Here is a 20,667-nt window from a genome sequence, read left to right as displayed (position 1 = left end):
TTAGCATCCAACTTGATACTTGATGGAGAGTCTGTTTTGCCTTCCTCAGCCTAAGGAGGGCGCTGTGCACTCAGCTTTTAATGAGCCGTCTCAGATGCATTTACCTTGCTTTGCTGTTACTGCACCATGTAAAGTTGATTGGGCTCCTGTTGAGCTGATCATGTGATTAACACTTTCTGAAGTCTGTGCTGCTGAAACAGCACAGCGTTTGTGGTAAAGAACAGTTTGACATGGAGAAGTGAGACGGTGTGAATGGTGTGCTTATTTTCGCCTATGGAATTAGCTGTGCAAAATTTTCCAACCTAAGAAGGAGCAGAAACGGCCATGAGAATAATATTATATTATGTGTCTCAGCAGGCCCAGCTAAAAGTGGTGTTTAGTGGTCAGCAAAGTGATCTCCAATGATCTATCATAGCTTACTGGACATTCAAGTACCTTAATAAACCGTTTAATACAAAAAACATTAAATCAATAAGAAATGTTACAAGAAACTAGTATAAAAAAATAAAAAAAAGGATCCCATATCTGAAAAAAAAGACCAAACACTCTTTATAACACCAAAAGATGAATTTCTTTTTACTAGGTGAGAGGTCCGTTTACTATTTAATGCATTTAAGCACTGTGCCTTATTTTCTATAATCCCAGGCCAATCAAAAGGATATTCATCTTGAATCCAGAGCAAAGCAGCTTGCTTACTTCCCATGAATGCATTAAAACTGCAGCTTCAGGGTTAATCTGTGTTAGGGGCAAAGGTGGAAGCAGCAAAGTGGCCTGTGAGGAGGCAATGCACAGCACCGAGGAGCCACAATGACTGCATGATGCATGTAAACAAACTCACCAGGCCTGGTTAAACATATCTGTTCTAACCAAGTTGAACAAGTTACCTAAAGAGTGAGCAGCAGTTGTTTTAGAGCTGAAGAATCTTCCCAGTCCCAGGTCTCCTAGTTTCACCACACCAGTGGCTGTGACAAATACATTGGCTGGTTTGATGTCTGCAAGAAGAGAAAAATGGAAAAACAATCCACAAATAATTCTTTTATTAACTGTTTTTTTTAGATACAACTCAAAACACATGACTAGATTAAAGCCATTATGATGTTGTTTTCGTTAATGTGGGCGTCTGCAATCTGTTTTCAGGAGAAAGTTAATGTGTCCTTTGAAATTGACTGTTCTCGTATAATTGTAAAGTGTCGCTGATTTGGCCGCCTCGTTAAGTGGTTGTTAAAGTTCAGAGCTCGGGGTTCATTAGTGTCCCTGTACCTTAATCAAAGACAGTCTAAACGGAAGTTTATCACCTAGAACTGGGAACGTGCAGCAGCCTGTGAACATGAATCCAGGACTTCAGCTTTAAGTGGCAGCTGAACTGATATGTGTTTAATAGAACTTGTTCACAGTAAAAAATCCTCAAGTTCTCCTAATGTTAGTTCTTTTCTTGTAATGTAATTTACTTTAATTTGGGAATGCCAAACAACATTTTACAAAAAAATAAAGAAAATAATTAAATTTGTTACAAATATTTAGTGCTATTATGATAAAACTATGATTCTGTCCTTTATGGGTGATATTACATCAATCTTCTGTCGTTGTTATGAAAAACACACATTTCAGACTTTTCTTGTTGCATCAGGATTGAGAAATCATCAAAACATAGTTTGCTTGTTTTTTGAATTAAAGTACATGATGATTTACCTCTGTGCATGACTCTCCGAGAGTGCATATGTTCAAGCGCCCTGCAGACCTGGACAAAGTACTTCCACACCGCTTTCTCTGGGATAAGTCTCCTCTGATTCTTGAAGTGCTGCAATAAGGAAGCACTCATGTTCACAAACACACAAAATTACCACAAACCATAGACATAACTAAATGAAACTTTTTTTTTTAATAAATGGTAGATAGCACATTGAGGGGCACATTATAAAAGGGTAAAAATAATATATATATGCATATAGGTTGAAGTGGTAACCTTGCCTATATTGTTTGACTTCAGTCCTAATGCAACCCAGAACAACTTCTCATTTGTCCCTTGCTTAACCAAGCTGAGACCTATTTTCTCTACAGCCTACAATGGAAAGCACATGTGTTCTTAGGAACAGGGAAAAGAAATTTGTGGTACCTTGCAAACCTCCCCCATCTGGCATACAGGACTTCAGTTACAGTGGTTTTGTGCTTCCACTTGTTCTTAAAGCTCAAATAATATCTAAATGGAGTACCAACTGACTTTTCCCCATAATCAGGATAGTGGCTCTGCTCCACAAAGAAACCATTGCAATGACAGAGTTTCATGGATCCGCAGTGACTTAAACCAGCAACAAATGACTGGAGCTTGGGCTTCAAGCAGCAGGGCAACAGCAGCGCAGACTATGAAACAGTATTAAGTATTGCCATAATAACAATTTTATGGGCTGCTCTTGAGGTTTTAGTTCCCGGAAAGAAGTGCCTGGACTAAAGCCAACTTGGATAAAAGTTCTGCTCGAGAATTAAGATTTACCCATTTAGCTAGGCCTTTTGCAAGGGAAAAAAAAGGGGCAAATGTGCTGAATTTTAGAGGAATATACAAGTAAGTAAACATAGAAACAGACAAAAAAGAAACAGCAAAGACTAATTGTCACAATTTTACTTTTTTAAGGCATCAGGCACTTTCCTTTGATGCACAACTTGAACCTGAGATTGTCCCTCTAATCATGTTATCATCATGAAGGATCTCTCTCCATCCAAAGACATTTGGTTATCATGCAGGAGGGGTTTGTAAAATTCAATGTTTTGGCTTCATCATTGCTCGGAATCTTCTTTTTGACCACATGATAACATGTTCTGTGGGCCCTTGGTTCAAAAAGGTGAGTTGAGTGTGAATGTAAGTACCGGTACACTAAACTGTATTAAATGAATATCCAATTAGACATCTCCAAAGGTAAATTTCTATCAACTCAGTATGTTGGTGGTGACGCCCAGCCCTAAACAATACTTTTTATTTATGTCTTGATTTTTTGCAAAAGTGGCTAATGTAGAATGTCTCAATTTAAAGAGAGGAAACACAATCTACACTCAAAGTTACCCTTTTAAAAAACATGTATTGGAAAAAATGTTATTTTGCTAATTATTTTCCCTCTGTGAAATCTGAGGTTTATCTCAGGTTAGGATACAACTAGACAAGAGAAAATTTTATTTTTAGTTAACATGTGAAAGAATGAAAAAGAAAGATGACAGAACAGTTACACAACATAAAAAATAGTAAAGATTAGTGCTGAGGTGACAGTGAAAGACACATAAAGGGAAGAAGAAAGGTGTGGGAGAAAAGAGAGGGATAGGAATAGATGGAGAGATGAAGAAAGGATGGGATAGACTTTGGCCTACATCCAAACAAAGCCTCAGTGAGGAGCCATTCTTTCCCTGTCCTCCTATTTCCATATCAGAGGGCCGTTTGATGTCAATGGGGGAGCACATAGACACCCACCAACACCCTCTTTTTTATGCCTTTAACAGCAAACACGGCACATGCAATATTCTGTAAGTGCATGCAAATCAAGAACCATTTGCTTTTGCTAGAATCCTGGGATGGTCAGAGTGAGTGAAAAGAGAAGTGGAAAAGAAAGAAAGGAGGATACATTATGGGGGGAAAAAAATTAAAATAATTAAAGGGTTGTGTGGGTAGTTGGTGGTGGTGGTGATGCTACATGTGGCACAAAAACCAAAAAATGCTTTTATTACTATAGACTGAGACTGTCTGGGCCCTGGCCTACTACTGTTACACTGAAAAAACATATGCAAAGCAGTGCAGGAGACAAATGGTGCACTGCAGATGAATGTATGTGTGATTGCATGTTCCCAGCAGACATAGTGATACGACAGAGCCTGGATGCTCACAGCATTCTCAGTCGCCAAACCGAGGTAACAGCGACACGCTGCTTTGTTTTCAAATCTCCTCAGCTGCCATGTAACATCTTTGTAAAAAGTAACTGAGAACATTTGAGGAAATGCGTTTCTTTGGCCGCATCTGCACCTTTCCTGCTTACAAAGTACCTTATATGTATGCTTAATTGTGCGTGTGCATGTGTGTATGAGCGTGTGCATGTGTGCGCCAAGCCTGTCATGTTCGCTCTCGTGTACCACTAATCTTCGCCTATCTTAATTTGCTGTGTTGAACTGTGCAGATGTGGAGCTGCTGAGTATGACTGCAAACAGCTTGTCGAGCTGCACGGATACAATGCTGAAGCATCACTTATGCATGGGGAAAGACCAGGCATTTCACATGCACATCCCTAATTTGAAACACTGTCAGATTTTTATAATGACTGGCGGTTTCGGCACAGCAGACTGTTGAATCTAAGTGTGAAGCAAAGACAAAACTAATTATAATAATGAAATTACTATCACTGTTGACCGATCAAGTACATTGCCTTTTGCACAAGTTTTAAGAAAACCTCTTTGTAATCATCAACTGGACAGTTAACCCTTGTGCTATCTTAGATGACCCCACCCTTGCTTTGACGTGTTCTCCCTACCATGAAAAAGGTGGAAAGATTTCATGAAATCCATGGACACCAGTGAAGATCACAAATCATTGAAGAGAAAAGGTTCAGAGCACTGTCTAGTGGGTCTAGATGACCCAACTCCCAACGTTAAAGTGCCTAGGATAGCACAAAGGTTACAGATAATCTAATTAACAATCCAATACATTAGACTTTGTTTAATTTCATTTACTTCTGCACTACTTGTTTTTAATATAATTTACAGTACTACTTCACAAAAAACAAGTAGAATGTGTGAGCATTAGTGGCTTTCTGGTATCAACCAAGGCTTGTTTTTATAGTTTGGCAGATGCCAACACAATACTGGGATCAAAGAAAAGTGCATGAGGCCTTATATTAGGTGGTTTTACTTTGAGTTCGGAATGGATGAATCAGAATGACTCACTGACCAAGGAGTCAAAATCCTGTAAAGAACAGAAACCACATGCCTCCCACAGACACGACTTCAGTTACAAAGCGTCTTGTCAGCAATTTATGTCTTCTATTCAAACAGTTGTTCAGCAGCTGCAATTCAATCCTGGACAGATAACCTTTTTATTTTAAAATGGAAAACTTTTCAGGGGATTCCTACATCACCTTCACATTCATGCAGCACAATAGGTGTTGACGAATACAAAACAATTTAGGAGATCAGAACATGTGCGCTTTACTTGGACTGGAAATGCACCAATTACAAATGAATTAACAGGGCAATAAGAATTATTGTTTAGTTGTTTAGAAATTATCTATAAATAAACCAAAAGGACTTGACGAACAATGTGATCTTGACCTTACCCCTTTTAATCCCCTATTATTCTTGGATTTCCTTTGCTATGCAGAGTGTAATTCTATTTCATCTAAAGAAGTAACTACAGCCTTCCCCCGCATATTCGCGTTTCAATATTTACGGTTTCATGTTTCATATATTCGCAGATTTTTTTCAGTCACATGACTCTTGTGGTTCACCACAAAAGCTCAGACAACTCAAGACACTTGTATGAGATTTTGTGTCCGAAGAAGGTGCAGAGCAAATTTCTGAGGAATCGGGGCGGAGATGAAGCTCATGCTGGTGTAGGTACCATAATCATTCGGCCTGCAACAACCGTTCGGGGTCCTTCGACTAGTGCTGACGTAGCGTCATGTGATTGGCTGTCCGTTGGTCCGATGAGGAATCAAAGTGATTGGTCTGGACAAATTACGATATTACCATAGAATAAGATATTATGCGGTCCGTTGTAAACAAAGATAGCAAGATTATCTTCTGAACGTGCTTTTATTGTTCTGATTATTATTAAGTGCTTTTGCAGCCGAATGGACTGCGGTCCGAACCCTTTTCCGGACCGCAAACTATAACAAAGCATCTTCCCTGCCTGCAAACATGAAGCTACGAGAATACTGTATTGATATGAATAAATATCTGTCATCAAATAGTTGTTCATTTAAAGTCAAAATTTTACAAAACCGATTACTATTTTTAGATGTTGCAAATTAAAACAAAGAAAGAACCTGTCTTTAAAACCTGGGACACCAACCTTCATTGAGCTGATGCATTTTATTTAGCATTCTGCTTCACTTTGTGTTTTTGTCAAACTAATTCATGTATTAAATGCAGAATTTAATTTAAAAAAAAATCTGTTTCAGCTTTTGCGTATAAAACTGGCAATCCATCAAAGCAGACACTTTCCAAAATGACTTTCCGTTGGTTCAACTCATAACTGGTATGTCTGCAGTCTCTTAATTTGAAAAATGTTTTATTTCCAAACACTTTTTAAAATAAAAGCAGAGTAATTAGGGAAAAAAATCTAAAACCAATGCATTAAGACAAAAGTGTTATAGATTTGAGTTTGCATAATGGAATAACTTTTCTTTTCTGCATGCTTTGAGGGTTCTGTTGCCTGTTCTGAGTACTTCTGCATCTATCGCCTGTTCTTAATGCAAAAATGTGAGCCAAAGCAATGCAGTTGTGTAGAATGCCTTACATTAATCATTCGAGAGAGGTCCCCAGCATCCGCCAACTCCAGGACTATGTTCAGTTCATTGTCCTCGATGAAGGATGCGTGATACTTAATCACATTAGGGTGGTTCAGTTGCTGTTGGATGGGAAAAAAGTGACACAGAGAAATGGATAAAACAAACAAAACGAATTTTGGTTACACTTGTCAAATTCTGGGCACCAGTTTTAACAGGTCTGTGCTTCTGGCAAGCTTTAAAGCATTTTTAAATAAAAAAATGTAATATAACATTTTTAAGCCATTTATATTTAAATCACCAATTAATATGAAGAGGTTGAAACCACACATGCAATACATATTTGTATGTGTAGACCTAATGAGACAATTTTGTCCTCATGTGTGACAAAGCTGGGTGATATGTCACAACAAAACCCTGTCTATGATGACAACCGGCCTTGTATAAGACACACACGTGCGCACACACACAAGCGCCTGACAGGCTGACATGGTTGGCAGTCAGAAAAACAAGCATTCCAGACTCATCTCTAGCTGAGATTCCTTCCTGCTGGTTGGTCAATAAGGCAGAAACAAAATTCCCTGTAGTAAACCTAAAGTTTCTTTCCATCCAGAGAGAAATACAGAGCAGTGAGAGAAGTGGGGACAATGAAGGGAAAGAAAGAAACAAATGACAGTGACACAGACAAAGAAAAGGAGCTGAGCCAGGGCAGGGTGAAAATGTAGGAAAGGGGAACAAAAGCAGAAAAGTCAGCTGAGTTAGAAAAAGGTGGCGATGATGGTGGGGGTGCAGAGATGGTGATGTGTGGAGAGTTGAAGCTGTGATGTGAGCAGAAGGAGCGCTGTGACACGCTTCCTCCGCTCGGCTCTGCTATGCCTTCTCTGCTGTGATTAAAGAAATGTTCATGCTCTGGATGATGCCGAGAAGAGGGGAAAGGAGAGCACAGTAGAGTACACTACGCTACACTACACTCGCAACTCCATCTCTGAATCTATCCGCAATCTTCCTCCCCATTCGTCCTCCCTGTCCCTTCCTAATGTCTCCATCTTTCCTTCTCCCTCCCTTGTCCTTTCCTGCCAGATGTATTTTTGGCTCAGACTGGCAGTTCAGCACAGCTCCACACGGTAGCATAGCCGAGGAGTGATGACAAGCCCCCCCCTCCGCCTGCCACAACTCACGCCTCTTCCACAACTTGGACCTCAGGCGAAAGATACAGAGGACCGGAGAAATATGTTGAACATGCAGATGTTTATGTAAATGATAGATGGAAAACAACAATCATTCACTGGGAAATATCCCATACAGTCTTGCATGATTATGTAATTACACATGCTGGCTGAGCCCCAACAGTGTGTGTAATTACTTAATCATGCAAGACTATGATACATTTGTTGAGCTGGTGATGTGTTTCAAAGAACACAGAGATACGGAGTAATGCTATCTGATAGCACAAAATAAGCACAAAAGTAAACGGTTATAGCTTCATCAGGCACAGAAATGTGTTGCAGTAGGAAAAAAAAAAGCAGCTGCACATGCAACAATGAATAAAATCCTTTTTTTCTGAGTTAGTATAAAATAATAACTGCAAAGTTTCATTTTTAAAGAATTTCTAGTTCAGATTCCAAATTTCTTGTGGGTTAATTATATTAGATTAGATGAATCTAAATAATGCCAGTGCTCTCATTTTATTTTAGGCCACTAATAAGAAGTCGAATCCATGCACGCATGCCGCACATGTGCCACATTTTTCCATATACACATAATACACAACAGACTGAAAAGCAAATGGATATCATTACAGCTTTCTACTACTGATTAGAGCAGATCATTTGTCATAAAACATGCCAAAGTTGATAATGACCACAAACTAGAGAAATAACTGTTGTGGATTTTTTTTAAGTAACTGGAAGAAAGCTGACATTTCTGCAAGCAATACCCCTATCAATGAGAGTAAAAAAAAAAGAAAGAAAGCGAGTTCTAAGTTAAAATCATCATGCCAAGGCGATAAAATGCAGATGAATGAGCAGGGAGAGATCCAGACAGACAGACAAACAAATAAATAAATAGGCATACTTTTGAAAGACCGCAAAAGAGTCCGTGTGCGAAAGTGTGTGCATGATCATCGGTGACTATGTGTGTCATTCCAGTTGGCCCATGCCAGCGCTTCTCATTATTCTGATTTTGCTTTGTCTCCTGTTGGCCTGTCTAGTGGAGGATAAGACAGAAGGACCGTCTCCCTCACATTCAGCTCCTTTATCATCTGGCTGGGTAGGAAGCACAGAAATTCCACGTTCACAAGCAATCGGACTGCAGGATATAAATGTGGGAATCAAGAGCAATGAGTGCAGGAAATCAGACAAGAGGGAAGACACAAGGGAGATCTGCACATAAAACATAATACCTCACCAAACAAGCCGTAAACAGAGGTGACAGGAACAACAAGGGGGGAAATGTGAACAACAAGGGTGTGTAAAGAGGATCAACTACTTAAGTTCAAAAAATGTGTGTATAAATTAGCAGAAAAGTCATCAACTGACATAATGTGATACTTAACCCTACTCTCAGACTTGTTTTGGGGTCAGAAACTGTTGTCTCATGCTGTCACATCAATGATGTGCTTCACAAATGACAGCTTAATATGAATCTTAAGATCTTGGGTCCTTGATCGGTAACACAAAACAAAGATATTTTATGAGGCATTCTTTTTGCTATTTTTCCTATTTGATCCATAATGTTTTAGCATTCCCTGAATGCAAGTGAAAACAATGCAAATAAAGTAATAACAAAGATGAGCACCAACAACTGACAAACTCACAGCTCTCACACATGTAAGACCTTTTAGAGAATGTCAAAATTACATTTGCAAAGTATGTAAAGGTAGTTTTAATAAATAAAACCATATCGCCAAAAAATAGTAATCAAAGCAATGATAAATAGGGGAGACACATTAGAGAACCTTCTAAAAATATCTTGTTGGTGGTTGTCTGGCTCTAAGCTTTTCCTAATGATCTAAATAAATAAATAAACCAAAAATACTTATGGGATTTAAAAATGAGCCAATGGGGGCCTGGAGGGATGTAACACTACTGTATTCATGCACACATCGATGCACAAACACATATACCCAAGAGAGACAATGAGAAAGTAACACACATGGATTGCCACACATGCATATTTTCACACATTTTGATGTGTGAGCACACGTGCTCAAACATCCCGCTGTATCCGTAACCATCGAAGGAAATTCACGCACGCACAACACACAAATCCATGCCGTCTGGCACAGATCAATTGTTCTCCTGTGATGGTGGGTCTCAGCTGAGGCACCTTAAGAGAACACAGCGGTGCGCATGCCGCCGTCTCACTTTTCTCTGGTTCTTTACCTTAAGGAGATCTATCTCTTTGATGCAATCTTGCCGAGCTTTGGCATCCATCAAGTTGAATATCTATCAAGAGATCAAAAGGGGAAGTGAGAGAGGGAGGACAGAGAAGGGTGTATTGACAAATTCAAAAAATTGTAAGACGGAGAAATGTACAAATGCTAGAAGGAAATAAAAAAATAAAACAGAAAAAAACGAACACGGATTTCTGCTTTCTAGAAGGTGGCATACAGTGACTACAGGTGTTTTATATCAGAGGAGCATTCACTCAACTCTCTGTCAAGTCAATCTGGGCAGCGGCCATTTGTAAAAATGTTAAATCAGAGTAACAATCCTACTTGTGAGGTAACACAATTTGTATGCAACTAAAAGTACTTTATGGTATCTACATGTTGTATATCAAACAGTGAGATTAGTGGTAGTAGTAGCAGTAATAAAAGCTAAAAGATAAAATTATACTACTTGAATTTAAGTAAGAACTCCACATTAAACATTGATGAGAAACTGTGATTTATCTTTTTTTAATTTTTTTTTTTTTTTACAAATGATCAAACATATTTTTTAAGCTTTTTTTTTTTTTTTTTGACAGACTGGGATAATGCATAGTGCCCACATATCAAGTATGCATCTGATATTACTTATATCACAACCTGCATCTGGAAATGATATTTTCAAGCCTTACCTGGATTTTCTTCAGGGCCACTGGTGTGTTGTCTAGTATGTACCGAGCTCGGTACACCTCGCTAAACTGTCCTTTGCCAATCTTCTTCTCAATCTGGAAGTTTGCCAATGAGCTGTAGTCCATGTCCAGTTGAAGTGGTTTCTGAGGAAAACAAATTACATCCCGTTCACACAATCCATGTACACAAACAAAAATAGCTTCCATGGCACTTTCCCACTTTCCGCAATTTGAGACGAAAGAAGATGATAGGAGTTTATTTTCTTTTTACCAAATACGAAGGCATGTTTCTAATATTACGCTAGATATTTAATATATAATATCAGAAGATTTGATTGTGAAAACTTCCTACTTTCTGGACTTTTTGGACAAAAATACTTTATAACCATACGGTCCTTCCCGTTCTAAACAATCTCCAGCTCACAGCTCACAAACATGCTGCATATGTCGCACTAAGTTCAGACGGCAACAGTGTTAAGATGACACCATTGGCTTCTCATCTGCTCAGGTTCGGTTTTACGTTGCTTTGATTAGCTTTTAAACGCCTCAAGCTTCTTCTTTTGCAAACCTTCAATTAAAATATGTGTCCAGAGGTTTTCAACTGTTTCAGCAGAAAACAACCATTCATGATACTTTCAGTTTTATGCCTCAAAGTAGCAGAGGAGCCGGCTGGAGGACATGAATTTAAAGAACCACCCATTTAAAAAAGTTTTAAAATAATTTTAAAATGAGTTTTTATAATTACTTTTGAATGTGTATAGTGTATACTATAACTCCTAAATTTAATAAATGATTATGATCAATTGTAGCTTACTGGTTTAGGATAGTTATATTCTATTATATTCTTACAGGGTCATTCTGGGTGCTCTGCCAGGGTTGGGAGCGCCCCCTGAATCAGGAAGCAGGGCATTCAGCTTGGTTGATTTTTTATTTGTGCTTCCACTTATGTTTGATTAATTTGTTTCATTTTCTTTGTACAATTAAATACAAAGCTCTTTGTGTTACTTTTTTGCGTGACAAAGGTATCAATCAATCAACAAATGTATGATTTGTTGATTGATTGCTGCTAGTAAGTAGTAGGATAAAAAATAATAATTTGGCAGACTGCTCTAAAAATATTGCATGTATACAAATGATTTCATATTGTCCTTTTAAATCTGAGTTTTTAGAAATGTACCAGCCCAACACTCCATTTTCTGTTCTTGCCAACTAATCTCACTTACGCTCTGGCATTGGGCCGATGACTTAAGGACTCCTTCGCTCTGCTTCACCACATGAATCAATGTGCTAAAAAGACTTTCAGCTTGCACCATTAAAAAACAAAAACAGTCCAAAAAAGAAAAAGGGCTCCTTGGATATAATGTGTGAAATCAGGAGAGAAAAGTGTGTGACCTTTCCAGCCTTTTGGTTAGCATATAAAAGGCATCAGCAGAAGCAAACAGAAGGTGACAGATATCAGAATGCCACATGTCACTAGCACTTCTGCCAGGGTGACCGTGGGAGCAGCTCTGGGGCAGGAGACTTAGAACAGAGGTAAGGAGGATGAAGGGCAAGAACTAATTTCATAAGCAATAAAATATGCAAAAAGAATGTCACCACATTAAGTAACTTCCCTCCCATTTTAAAAAGGCTTCCATAAATACAGAATGGGAGAGATTCAGAAATAAGAACTATTTTAACTGCCTTACAATTGAGATATGCAATTACAAGAACATTTGTAGTAACATGATTCAAAGTTACCGTAATTTATTTTGGACCAGGAAATAGTTTATAGTCATCCTTTAAAAATTAAATAATTTTAATATCTTTAAGTTAATATTTAACCACAGGATCACACGATTTTTAAAAAATGTCTAACTGAAGAAGCTTGTATTTTTGAAATGTGAGACGCTATAACAGAGCATTTGATCATCATGATAAAAGGACAAAATTATTAGTTCAACAGATAAATTACCAGTTGTTATTTTAAATAATGTTGAAGTAGAAATAATACACTATAGCTTTTTTTTTTACCTTTTAATCTAAAATGCTTAGGCATCTATTTCAGCAGTTTCTTGTTCTTAGACATTGACAGCCAAAGGGAGAGGTGTTAACCAATCAGATGCCCTGTCCAATTAACACCACTGAGGTGTGCATTTTTCAACATGACAATCATTTTTCCAAGTTGTCTGAGAATCAATGACCGCCAGAACGGTTTAGCAGCAACACTGTCAGATCTACAAACAACTCTAATGTCTGCCTAATAGTCAACACAAACAACTGAAACAATATCCACATGCAGTTCACCTAAAGTTAAAACTTAAGTTGAACTGCGCTTTTTGGAAGACAAGGAAAGGAATAATCTATGAGAATGAATGATAAAGGCCATGCTCCATCTGCACTACTATAAAGTAAGTTTCCGTGATACAAAGGAGGTATTTTTGAAGGGTTGGCAGTGTGATTCAAAGATTAAAAATTACAAAAAGCAAGATTGAGAGAGAGTACAAGGGGGCATTGCTTTCATTCACTGTGTGGTAGCTTGACAAATGTTAGCATGAGCCTCTAAAGCGCTTTGACAACCGCCTGCTGAGAGCACACTCTCGCTAATGTGTCTTGGCATGCCAGCTTCGTAATCACACATTTACATATGCAATGACCTACATTTGCATGTCAGATCGCACACTGTCCAGCATGATTAACAGTGGGCACCTCCCTGTGTGGAGTCGCCCTAGGTAGCAGCAGAGGCCATGCGAGGGCGGAATAGAGGGCTTGAGGGAGGGTGGCTTTTCTGGCAGCCAAGGGGCCGGGCTGCCAGGCAGGATTATGTCAGCCAGCGGCCCCGACATTAGACACTTCATTAGAGCTAATCTGTTTAGCAGTGGGCAGTGTATGTAAACTTCACAGGCCATTTGCGGCACCTTTTCGCCCTCTGGCTTGGCCTTCAAAGGGCAGCTAGGCCAAAGCTGACTGACAGGCCATCTTATCTGCTGCACATTGGTGTCACACAATCAAAATGTCTCAACAGAAAGTCAGACTTCAGGAGAAAAAATGTAAACACTTGAAACCAACAACATATAAAAAGAAGACCAAGAAGAGTGACCCTGAATGCAGTAATGCACGAGAATTTGGGTAAAGGTGCAAAAAAGGAGGGTACAAAACGGCCTTTCCAAGAATTTATTTTTGCTATCTATGTTGTCAAAAGTTGTGCAGCCTGTTAATCGATAATAGAAACAGATATCATAAACCTTCTACTAGTGTTTTTACCAAATGTTTCATTTGGTTAAAGAATACTCCATGTGTAAAACAGACAAAACTGAGAAAATGATTTGTCTGTAAAAGTACCATTTGAAAGAAGCATTATTTGTGTACATGTAATATCTGTTCAAAACTACTTTATCAATCCACAGTCCAATACCAGTCCTGCTTTAAGTGGTAATTTTGCTGTGCTGTGTTTCTTCCAGTCTGTATAGTGACTTGTTCATGTGTGTGTTGCAGTAAATTCCTGTGCCGGTAACATGTAGGTCTGAGTTTAAATTTGTGATGTTACTGTCTGTGCTGCTATGTGTCTGATACTGCACCTTGCTAAGTTTAGGTTGATGCCAACAAAACAAGTTAACACAAATACTATATTCAGTTAAGAACTGTGTCTGTCAAATGAAGCTCCTCTTTGTACAGGCTTTTTAAAACTTTTTTTTTTTTTTACTTTTCTGTCCTGTTCCAATGTGGTGGACTTACTCTGTTCACATCTTTTTGGTCTGAGATGGTGACAAGTGGCGGAGGATGAAGATTAAGTGGCTGTTGAGCAATGCATTGTGGGTAACATTTGTGAAGGACAGTATATCTTGGATATAAAGGTGACACAGAACCGCCATGGGCAAGTCACAAGGGGGATAAAAAGAGAGGGAGAAAAGTGGAGGGAAAGAGAGAGGGAGCAGACAGACAACTCATGGGAGGAAGTGTGATATGGTCTGCCCAGTAATGACACCATTGCCAAACACAACTGACAAGACACATGGAGACTTGAATAAGAGAAGCTGAAGACAGGGAGAAGGAGATATGGTGGGGGTGGTGAGGGACAAAAACAGAGGGAAGAAGGTGTGATGTGACAGCCCAGTAGTGCCAATGGCTGCCATACAAAGGCCACAGGCTGTAGAGAGATGCTGTCTGGTATGGAAGGAACAAGAAACATGTAAAGTTTGAAAGGAGGAAACTCAGGGCACAGCCATGTGAATGAGGCTCAATACAAGAATGAACAATCAACAGTTAGCCAGCATGTTTAGGTCAAAAGGCTCACCTTAAGAAAAGCATTTTCTCAATAACTGCAATTCAAAGACACTAAGAATCTTAGGGTCAAAGTAAGGTTTTGGAGCGGGGCTCTTTGGCTACAAAAGTCAATTCTTCTTAGCAAGTGTAAATGATCACCTGAACTCTGAACCAACGTGGCAACCTTGGTCCCCCTGAGAGGGAGGGTCTTTATTTCACTTCGGGGAAAACCAAAGTGTGAGATTAAAGTACAGGAAGTAAAAAAACTAAGCTATCAAATGTCTAACCAAATGTCTGTGGTATGGTAAGGATGTACAAGCACTTAATAGTACAATGAAATAAGCATATAAGAGAGAATAGCCACTGTTCTTTTTAACTTGTCTTGTTCATCCAATATCACCCAAAAGTAAGAAATGTTTGGAACTGCACGATTATTTCAAGCAGTTTGGTCCATTTCTGCCATAGGTTCCCCTTCTGAGAAAGCAAACCAAACCAGATGAAGGTTTGAAATATAAGTGTTCTCGATCCATTTGAACTCAGTCCACAGGACTATCCTAATGTGAAAACAGCCTGAAGGCTATAAAAAGAAATACTACTAAATGTCAAAGAAATGCCAAGAAAAATATGCTAAAAGGGAAGATAATATAAAACCAAAGCACACTGCAGACCAAAAGATGTTTATTTCTGGTTTTTAAAAAATCTCACTATAAAAAAGTAAACCACTGTTCTAAAAACTTGTTATTGCTTAAGATGGGAAAAATACTGTGAAATCCTGGTATTCATTATTTTAAGCTACAGACTAAGTTTTAATTTTTTGTTGTTGTTACATAAATGTACTTGTGATATTAGCAGTGAATCTTGGAATGTAGGTATGGGACTAAAATAAAATTTGCACAGAAGTTAACAAAGTGAACCAGAAATTCAAAGTTAATACTGTAACGTTGTTGGTGAAAGGGAGTTACTGGCAAGATGGTACAAAATATTCTGGTCATTTCAAGATCCAAGGCTTTTAAAACATTGATGTCAAACATGAATTGTCTAGCCTGTTTACTGATTAAAAATAAACATCTGTCATGTCTTAACTTCGTTGTAATGAAGTGTTATCGCCATTATAACTCATTGTTATGACCAGCAGCTGTACAATCTTTGTCAAGCTTATTGAAAAATTTAAATAAATCTGTGAAGGTTATCCAGTTAGTTTTTTTAGCGGTCTGTATCTGTCACACATTAGGTGTTAGGAATTGTTAGTTTAATTTCTGGGTGACCACCTAACAGTAAGAAGAAATATTTTCTTCAAGTTGAAGCTCCAAAGGAGGATGTATTTTTTCCATACATGAGTAGTGTTTAAAATCTGCCAATTCCATGAAGAAGACAAGCCAGAGGTACAAGACTGAGTGGTGGGGGTGTAGAAGCCGTATGGTGCCAAGCAAGACCACACAATATTAATCCGGTGAGCCAGGCACTCAAACTAGCAGGAATTAGCCCAAAGGTGCTTTTCAGGCTTCTCCTCGCATTTGATTCCACAAGCAGACTGCCTTGTGTCAATGCTTCACGACAATTCTGTGTGTTGGCAGACGTCTGAAGTGATATTTATGTCACCACATTGCAAACAAAACTTTCTAAGTAGCAGATAAAAATATTAAATATTTGATTTCCAAAACTATTTTTATAAATTAAACACTTTTGTTTGCTCTCAAAAAATATTTTTGCGTTTGCAACAAAAAAAAATTCACACGCGTTGTGTCTCATCTCGCTTTCTCTCCATCTTTGATTTGTGTTCATACGTTTCAGTTTAGCGTGACACAGCATATGCAGGCAGTGTGATGGCAGATGTGTCACGCTAAACTGAAACTCAACATTTGTGTTGCAAACTCAAAAACGTTTTTGAAAGCAAATGTTTAATATTTTCATTTGCTACTTAGAAGGTTTTGTTTGCAATGTAGTGGCATAAATTTCACATCATTGTGATGATGTTTAAGATTTGATCTTAGAAGGTGCTCTTCTCTCAAACGCTAGCAAATATGAGATTAAACATTTATACCATGGTCTGGGTGAATATTCGATTCTAATTGGCTGTTGGGTGTGCATTAAAAGTGATAATCCACAGTGATGTACCACGCCTAAAAAAGTAGTTCCGGTCACATAGCATTAATGTTCTACATTACTGCGCTGGCTTCTCTAAAACAAACTTTAGCTTCATCATCTGGACAAAAACAAGCAGTAAGAGGTGACATTTCTCTCTGAACTGATGCTTTATTTAACCCATTGGGACAATCGGCATATATATATCGCCAAATCTTGACTGCAGCGGTGGTGCGGCGCCTTGTCATGTTACCGTGACAACGCGCCGCACCACGTGACAAATAGTCCGCTTTTCATGAATCCAAATCGGGGGAAATTAAGGACTAAAATCTAGCAAATATTTATTTCTTTTGTACGTGGTATGGTAACATGATATAAGCGTGTTAATGGCCTTCAAAGTGTGCAGTATCACTTTTTAACGCACTTCACAGAAGCAACGTCCGAAACGTCGGGCTTCCACGGCGTGCGTTAAAAAGTGATAATGCACACTTTGAAGGCCATTAACAAAAAAAAAAAAAAAAAAGTGATAATGCACACTTCATCGGCCATTAATTCTAACGTGTATCATATCAACCAATTTCATCTAATCAGTACTCACGTTCTTTGGACAAACATAATTTTTTTTCTTAAAGGATATGGAGAACCCTTCATCCTATATACAATTCTGATTTCGTCAGTAAGAAAAGATTTTTTTGTTTGCCAAGCAGAATTTGTGAAAAAGAAAAAGGACTTGTTGAAAGGCAACCACCTGGATGCCACTTGTAAAGTTATCTACATTTTCCAACTTACTCCCTCTCCAAGTCTCCCCATTAAATGTGATTTCAGTTTAAACAGGCTCAGTATGAGGTGGGAAAAACATGATGCAATCTAGAAAGTTCATTGTGTTTCCTGTACCCCAAGTAAAAAGGAAAAAAAACAAGCCTGAAATTAACACTGATGTAAACTGCTAGAAATAGATTGAAAATCCGGAAGAGAAATCATTAAGCCTCAACAATAACATCAGCTATGGGGAGCTCTGTAAAAAGTCTACTTTTGTGCATATTTGTGGGCATGTGTGGAGGTGTTTGCCCAAGTCAAATTAATTATTAGAGCTTTTTTCTGACTTTCTTCTCCATGCAGCCCAATTATACTTAATTTTACAATTACAAATCTTGGAAATAAATTAACCCCCTTGGCAATTCTAGTGTTAATCTTGCCATGCCCTTGAATAAACACAAAAACAACAATGAGTGTTGGCCTATTTTTAGAAGAACTTTTTTCTCTCTCTCTCTCTCCTAAAGAATCCACATTTACTCCAGGGCATGTGGGTGATTGGCTTTGTTTAAACTCCACTGAATAGTTTCAGAGGCAACAAAACCTTTCTGTCAAGAAATCAATGTCCCTGATGTTGGAGGGTGGGATTAAAAACTGATGACCACATGTGCACAAGACAAACTTGAGTTGCATCAAACAAAAAAAAAAAAGACATGCAGGGCAACCAAGCTGCACTAGTCTCCTGAGCTCTGATCAATAAGAACAACTCAACATTTATCTGCTACAGCTAATCTTTAAACATAGAGCATGGTGGTCAGTGGAATGACTAGACCAAAGAACATTTTTACAGACACAAGATTCATTAATAATAAACCATTTACAATAGTTTTGGATTAAAATATGAACAAGTTGCTATATTTTGACTTAAGTGATAATGATAATGTTGACAAAAAGGCTTGTATTCTTCAAAAACTGAAACCACAGAACTTCTGCCTTAATTGCTTTTAGAAAAGGTGCACATTTTTATTCAGCTTTAGCCTTGTAAAGATGACCACATATCCTTCCAGCGGCAATCCGAGTCATTTTTCTCATGTAGGGTAGGTCTTGTAAAAGATTGTACATTAATGCAACTCAGGCACTTTAAAGACCCACTCAGATAAAAACGCTTTTTTGTTTTTTTTAACCCGTACTTGTGGCATTATTCTGAGAACATATGTTAAAAATCTTTAGCTCAAAATGGCATTTCTGATTATCCCTTTATTCATTATTTGCATTATGTTGTAAATCAGGAGCTTAGGGAACGATTTACAATAGATCAGAGGATGGATCGGGGTGGGACTGGGGGCAGCCGTGGTACAGTGGTAGGGTGGTAGACCTCTGATTGGATGCAGGTTCGATTCCCGCCTTGCCCGCCCATATGCTGAAGTGTCCTTGGGCAAGACACTGTACCCCACCTTGCCTGAGGTTTGCCCCGGTGTTCAACAGTGGACCCACCATCAGTGTGTGAATGTGTGTGAATTTGACTGTGACTGACTGAAATATATGCCATTTCCCATTTAAAGGGCCTATATCATGCTAAATCAGTGCATTATAATGTTCATTCCTCACAAAAAGAAACCCCAAAGTGTTATTTTGAGCCATTCAGGCTTTTCAGAGTATTCCTCTAAAAACCTACGCTCTGAGCACCAGCCCCTCCCAACCCAAGAAAATGACCTGGGTCCTGCCAGCACCGCCCCCAGGCTAAAATAAAACCCACTTTTTGAAGCTAGTTGTATTTGTCAAAAATGCTTTCATTTTATATGCACATCCATCTTTACAAAAGTTTGAATGTTGTTTATTTCGTGGGCAAGACGCAGACATGCTGCCGAGGCCAGATGTGGGACTCAGAAAAATAACTAATGTTTAATTTTAAAAAAATTGTTCTTTTGTGTGCCAAAGGTAAAATGTTGTGTGCATTGATGTGGCTTACTACAAGAGGCTTAAGAATAGCATGGTATAGGCCCTTTAATCAACAATGAGGATAGAAACTGATGGATTTCCTAAGAATTTTGCATGTAAAATGTTGTTCCTGATGTACAGTTCTACTATCAGTGTGTGTAAACCAGGGCTGCTCATTCCTGGTCCTTGAGAGCTACAACCCTGACCTTTTCCCAGATCTGCAAGCTATGCTACATGCTAGTTAGCTCAATCAAAAGTCAGATGAGAAAATCAGAAGTCTCCACATTCAGATTCAATGAACACACCTGATCCATGTAATCAGCAGCAAGCAACGCAAGGGAGAGCTGGAAAACAGGCAGGGTGGTATATCTCCAGAACCAGGAATAAGCATGCCTGATGTAAACAATGTTCTTGGTAACACTGAACATTATTTATGCAATTCGAAATATTGTTATCATTACCAGTAAGCAGAAAGTGGAAAATAGCCAAAATACTTAGGAAAACTAATAATTTAACTTGTAATGTTGTGAAGTTTCTCAACCTATTCAGCACTTAGCTTGCGTCTTTGTGTGTGTGTGGGTATGTGTGAACATTACCTGGGGTTGAAACGGTGGCGTTTCTGCTTGCTGTCCTTGCGGCTGCATGTCCATGGACATAGTGTTAGGAGACTGATCCTGTGCACCCCTAAAGATCAAAAACAATGACAGTCAGACACCAATTCTTAAAATAAAAGCCTTAAATCTACCTGTTTAAAACCCCTTTAAGACACCAACCACCATTGTTCCCACAGCCATCCACAGTATTCAGTTTCAACAGCGCTGGAGTCCACACAACACCTGACACTGTCTCACTCAGTTTTAAGTTACAAAGAGGTAGGGCTACAAAATCTTAACAAAATCAAGATTGTGTTCCTGAGTATTTGACTTGCCCTTTGCCAAGACAAATTCTTGAGAATTACAATTTAACTGGTTTCATAATTCCTCTAAATGTTCCTCTTTTAAAGCACTACAGACAGGTGAGTTGAAAATGGGTGCATGCTTCAATTCTGCTCAACTGTGTGCTTTGGCATTAAGCCCAGATGAAGCCAGTTTCACAAGACATACATTACAGCCGGTTGTTT

General features: G+C 38.6%; 1 protein-coding gene across 2 annotated transcripts in view; it reads right to left on the bottom strand.

Moving 5' to 3' along the window:
* nek7 (NIMA-related kinase 7) overlaps positions 1-20,667 on the bottom strand; it is a 67,842-nt gene that overhangs the window by 28,595 nt on the left and 18,580 nt on the right. For both annotated transcript variants that reach the window (XM_078945895.1, XM_023954265.2), the window contains exons 2-7: positions 20,144-20,231; positions 10,536-10,676; positions 9,857-9,919; positions 6,485-6,595; positions 1,690-1,798; positions 885-992 (exon numbers count right to left, since the gene is read on the bottom strand). In XM_078945895.1, the coding sequence (XP_078802021.1) occupies positions 885-992; positions 1,690-1,798; positions 6,485-6,595; positions 9,857-9,919; positions 10,536-10,676; positions 20,144-20,203 (592 nt within the window). In that variant the 5' untranslated portion in view covers positions 20,204-20,231. The remainder of the gene's footprint in view (positions 1-884; positions 993-1,689; positions 1,799-6,484; positions 6,596-9,856; positions 9,920-10,535; positions 10,677-20,143; positions 20,232-20,667) is intronic.

Source organism: Oryzias latipes, chromosome 4, assembly GCF_053564925.1.
Source record: "Oryzias latipes strain Hd-rR chromosome 4, Olatipes_Hd-rR_3.1".
Taxonomy (NCBI): domain Eukaryota; kingdom Metazoa; phylum Chordata; class Actinopteri; order Beloniformes; family Adrianichthyidae; genus Oryzias; species Oryzias latipes.
Note: the sequence above shows the minus strand (reverse complement) of the source record. Positions and strands in the feature narration are given on the sequence as shown.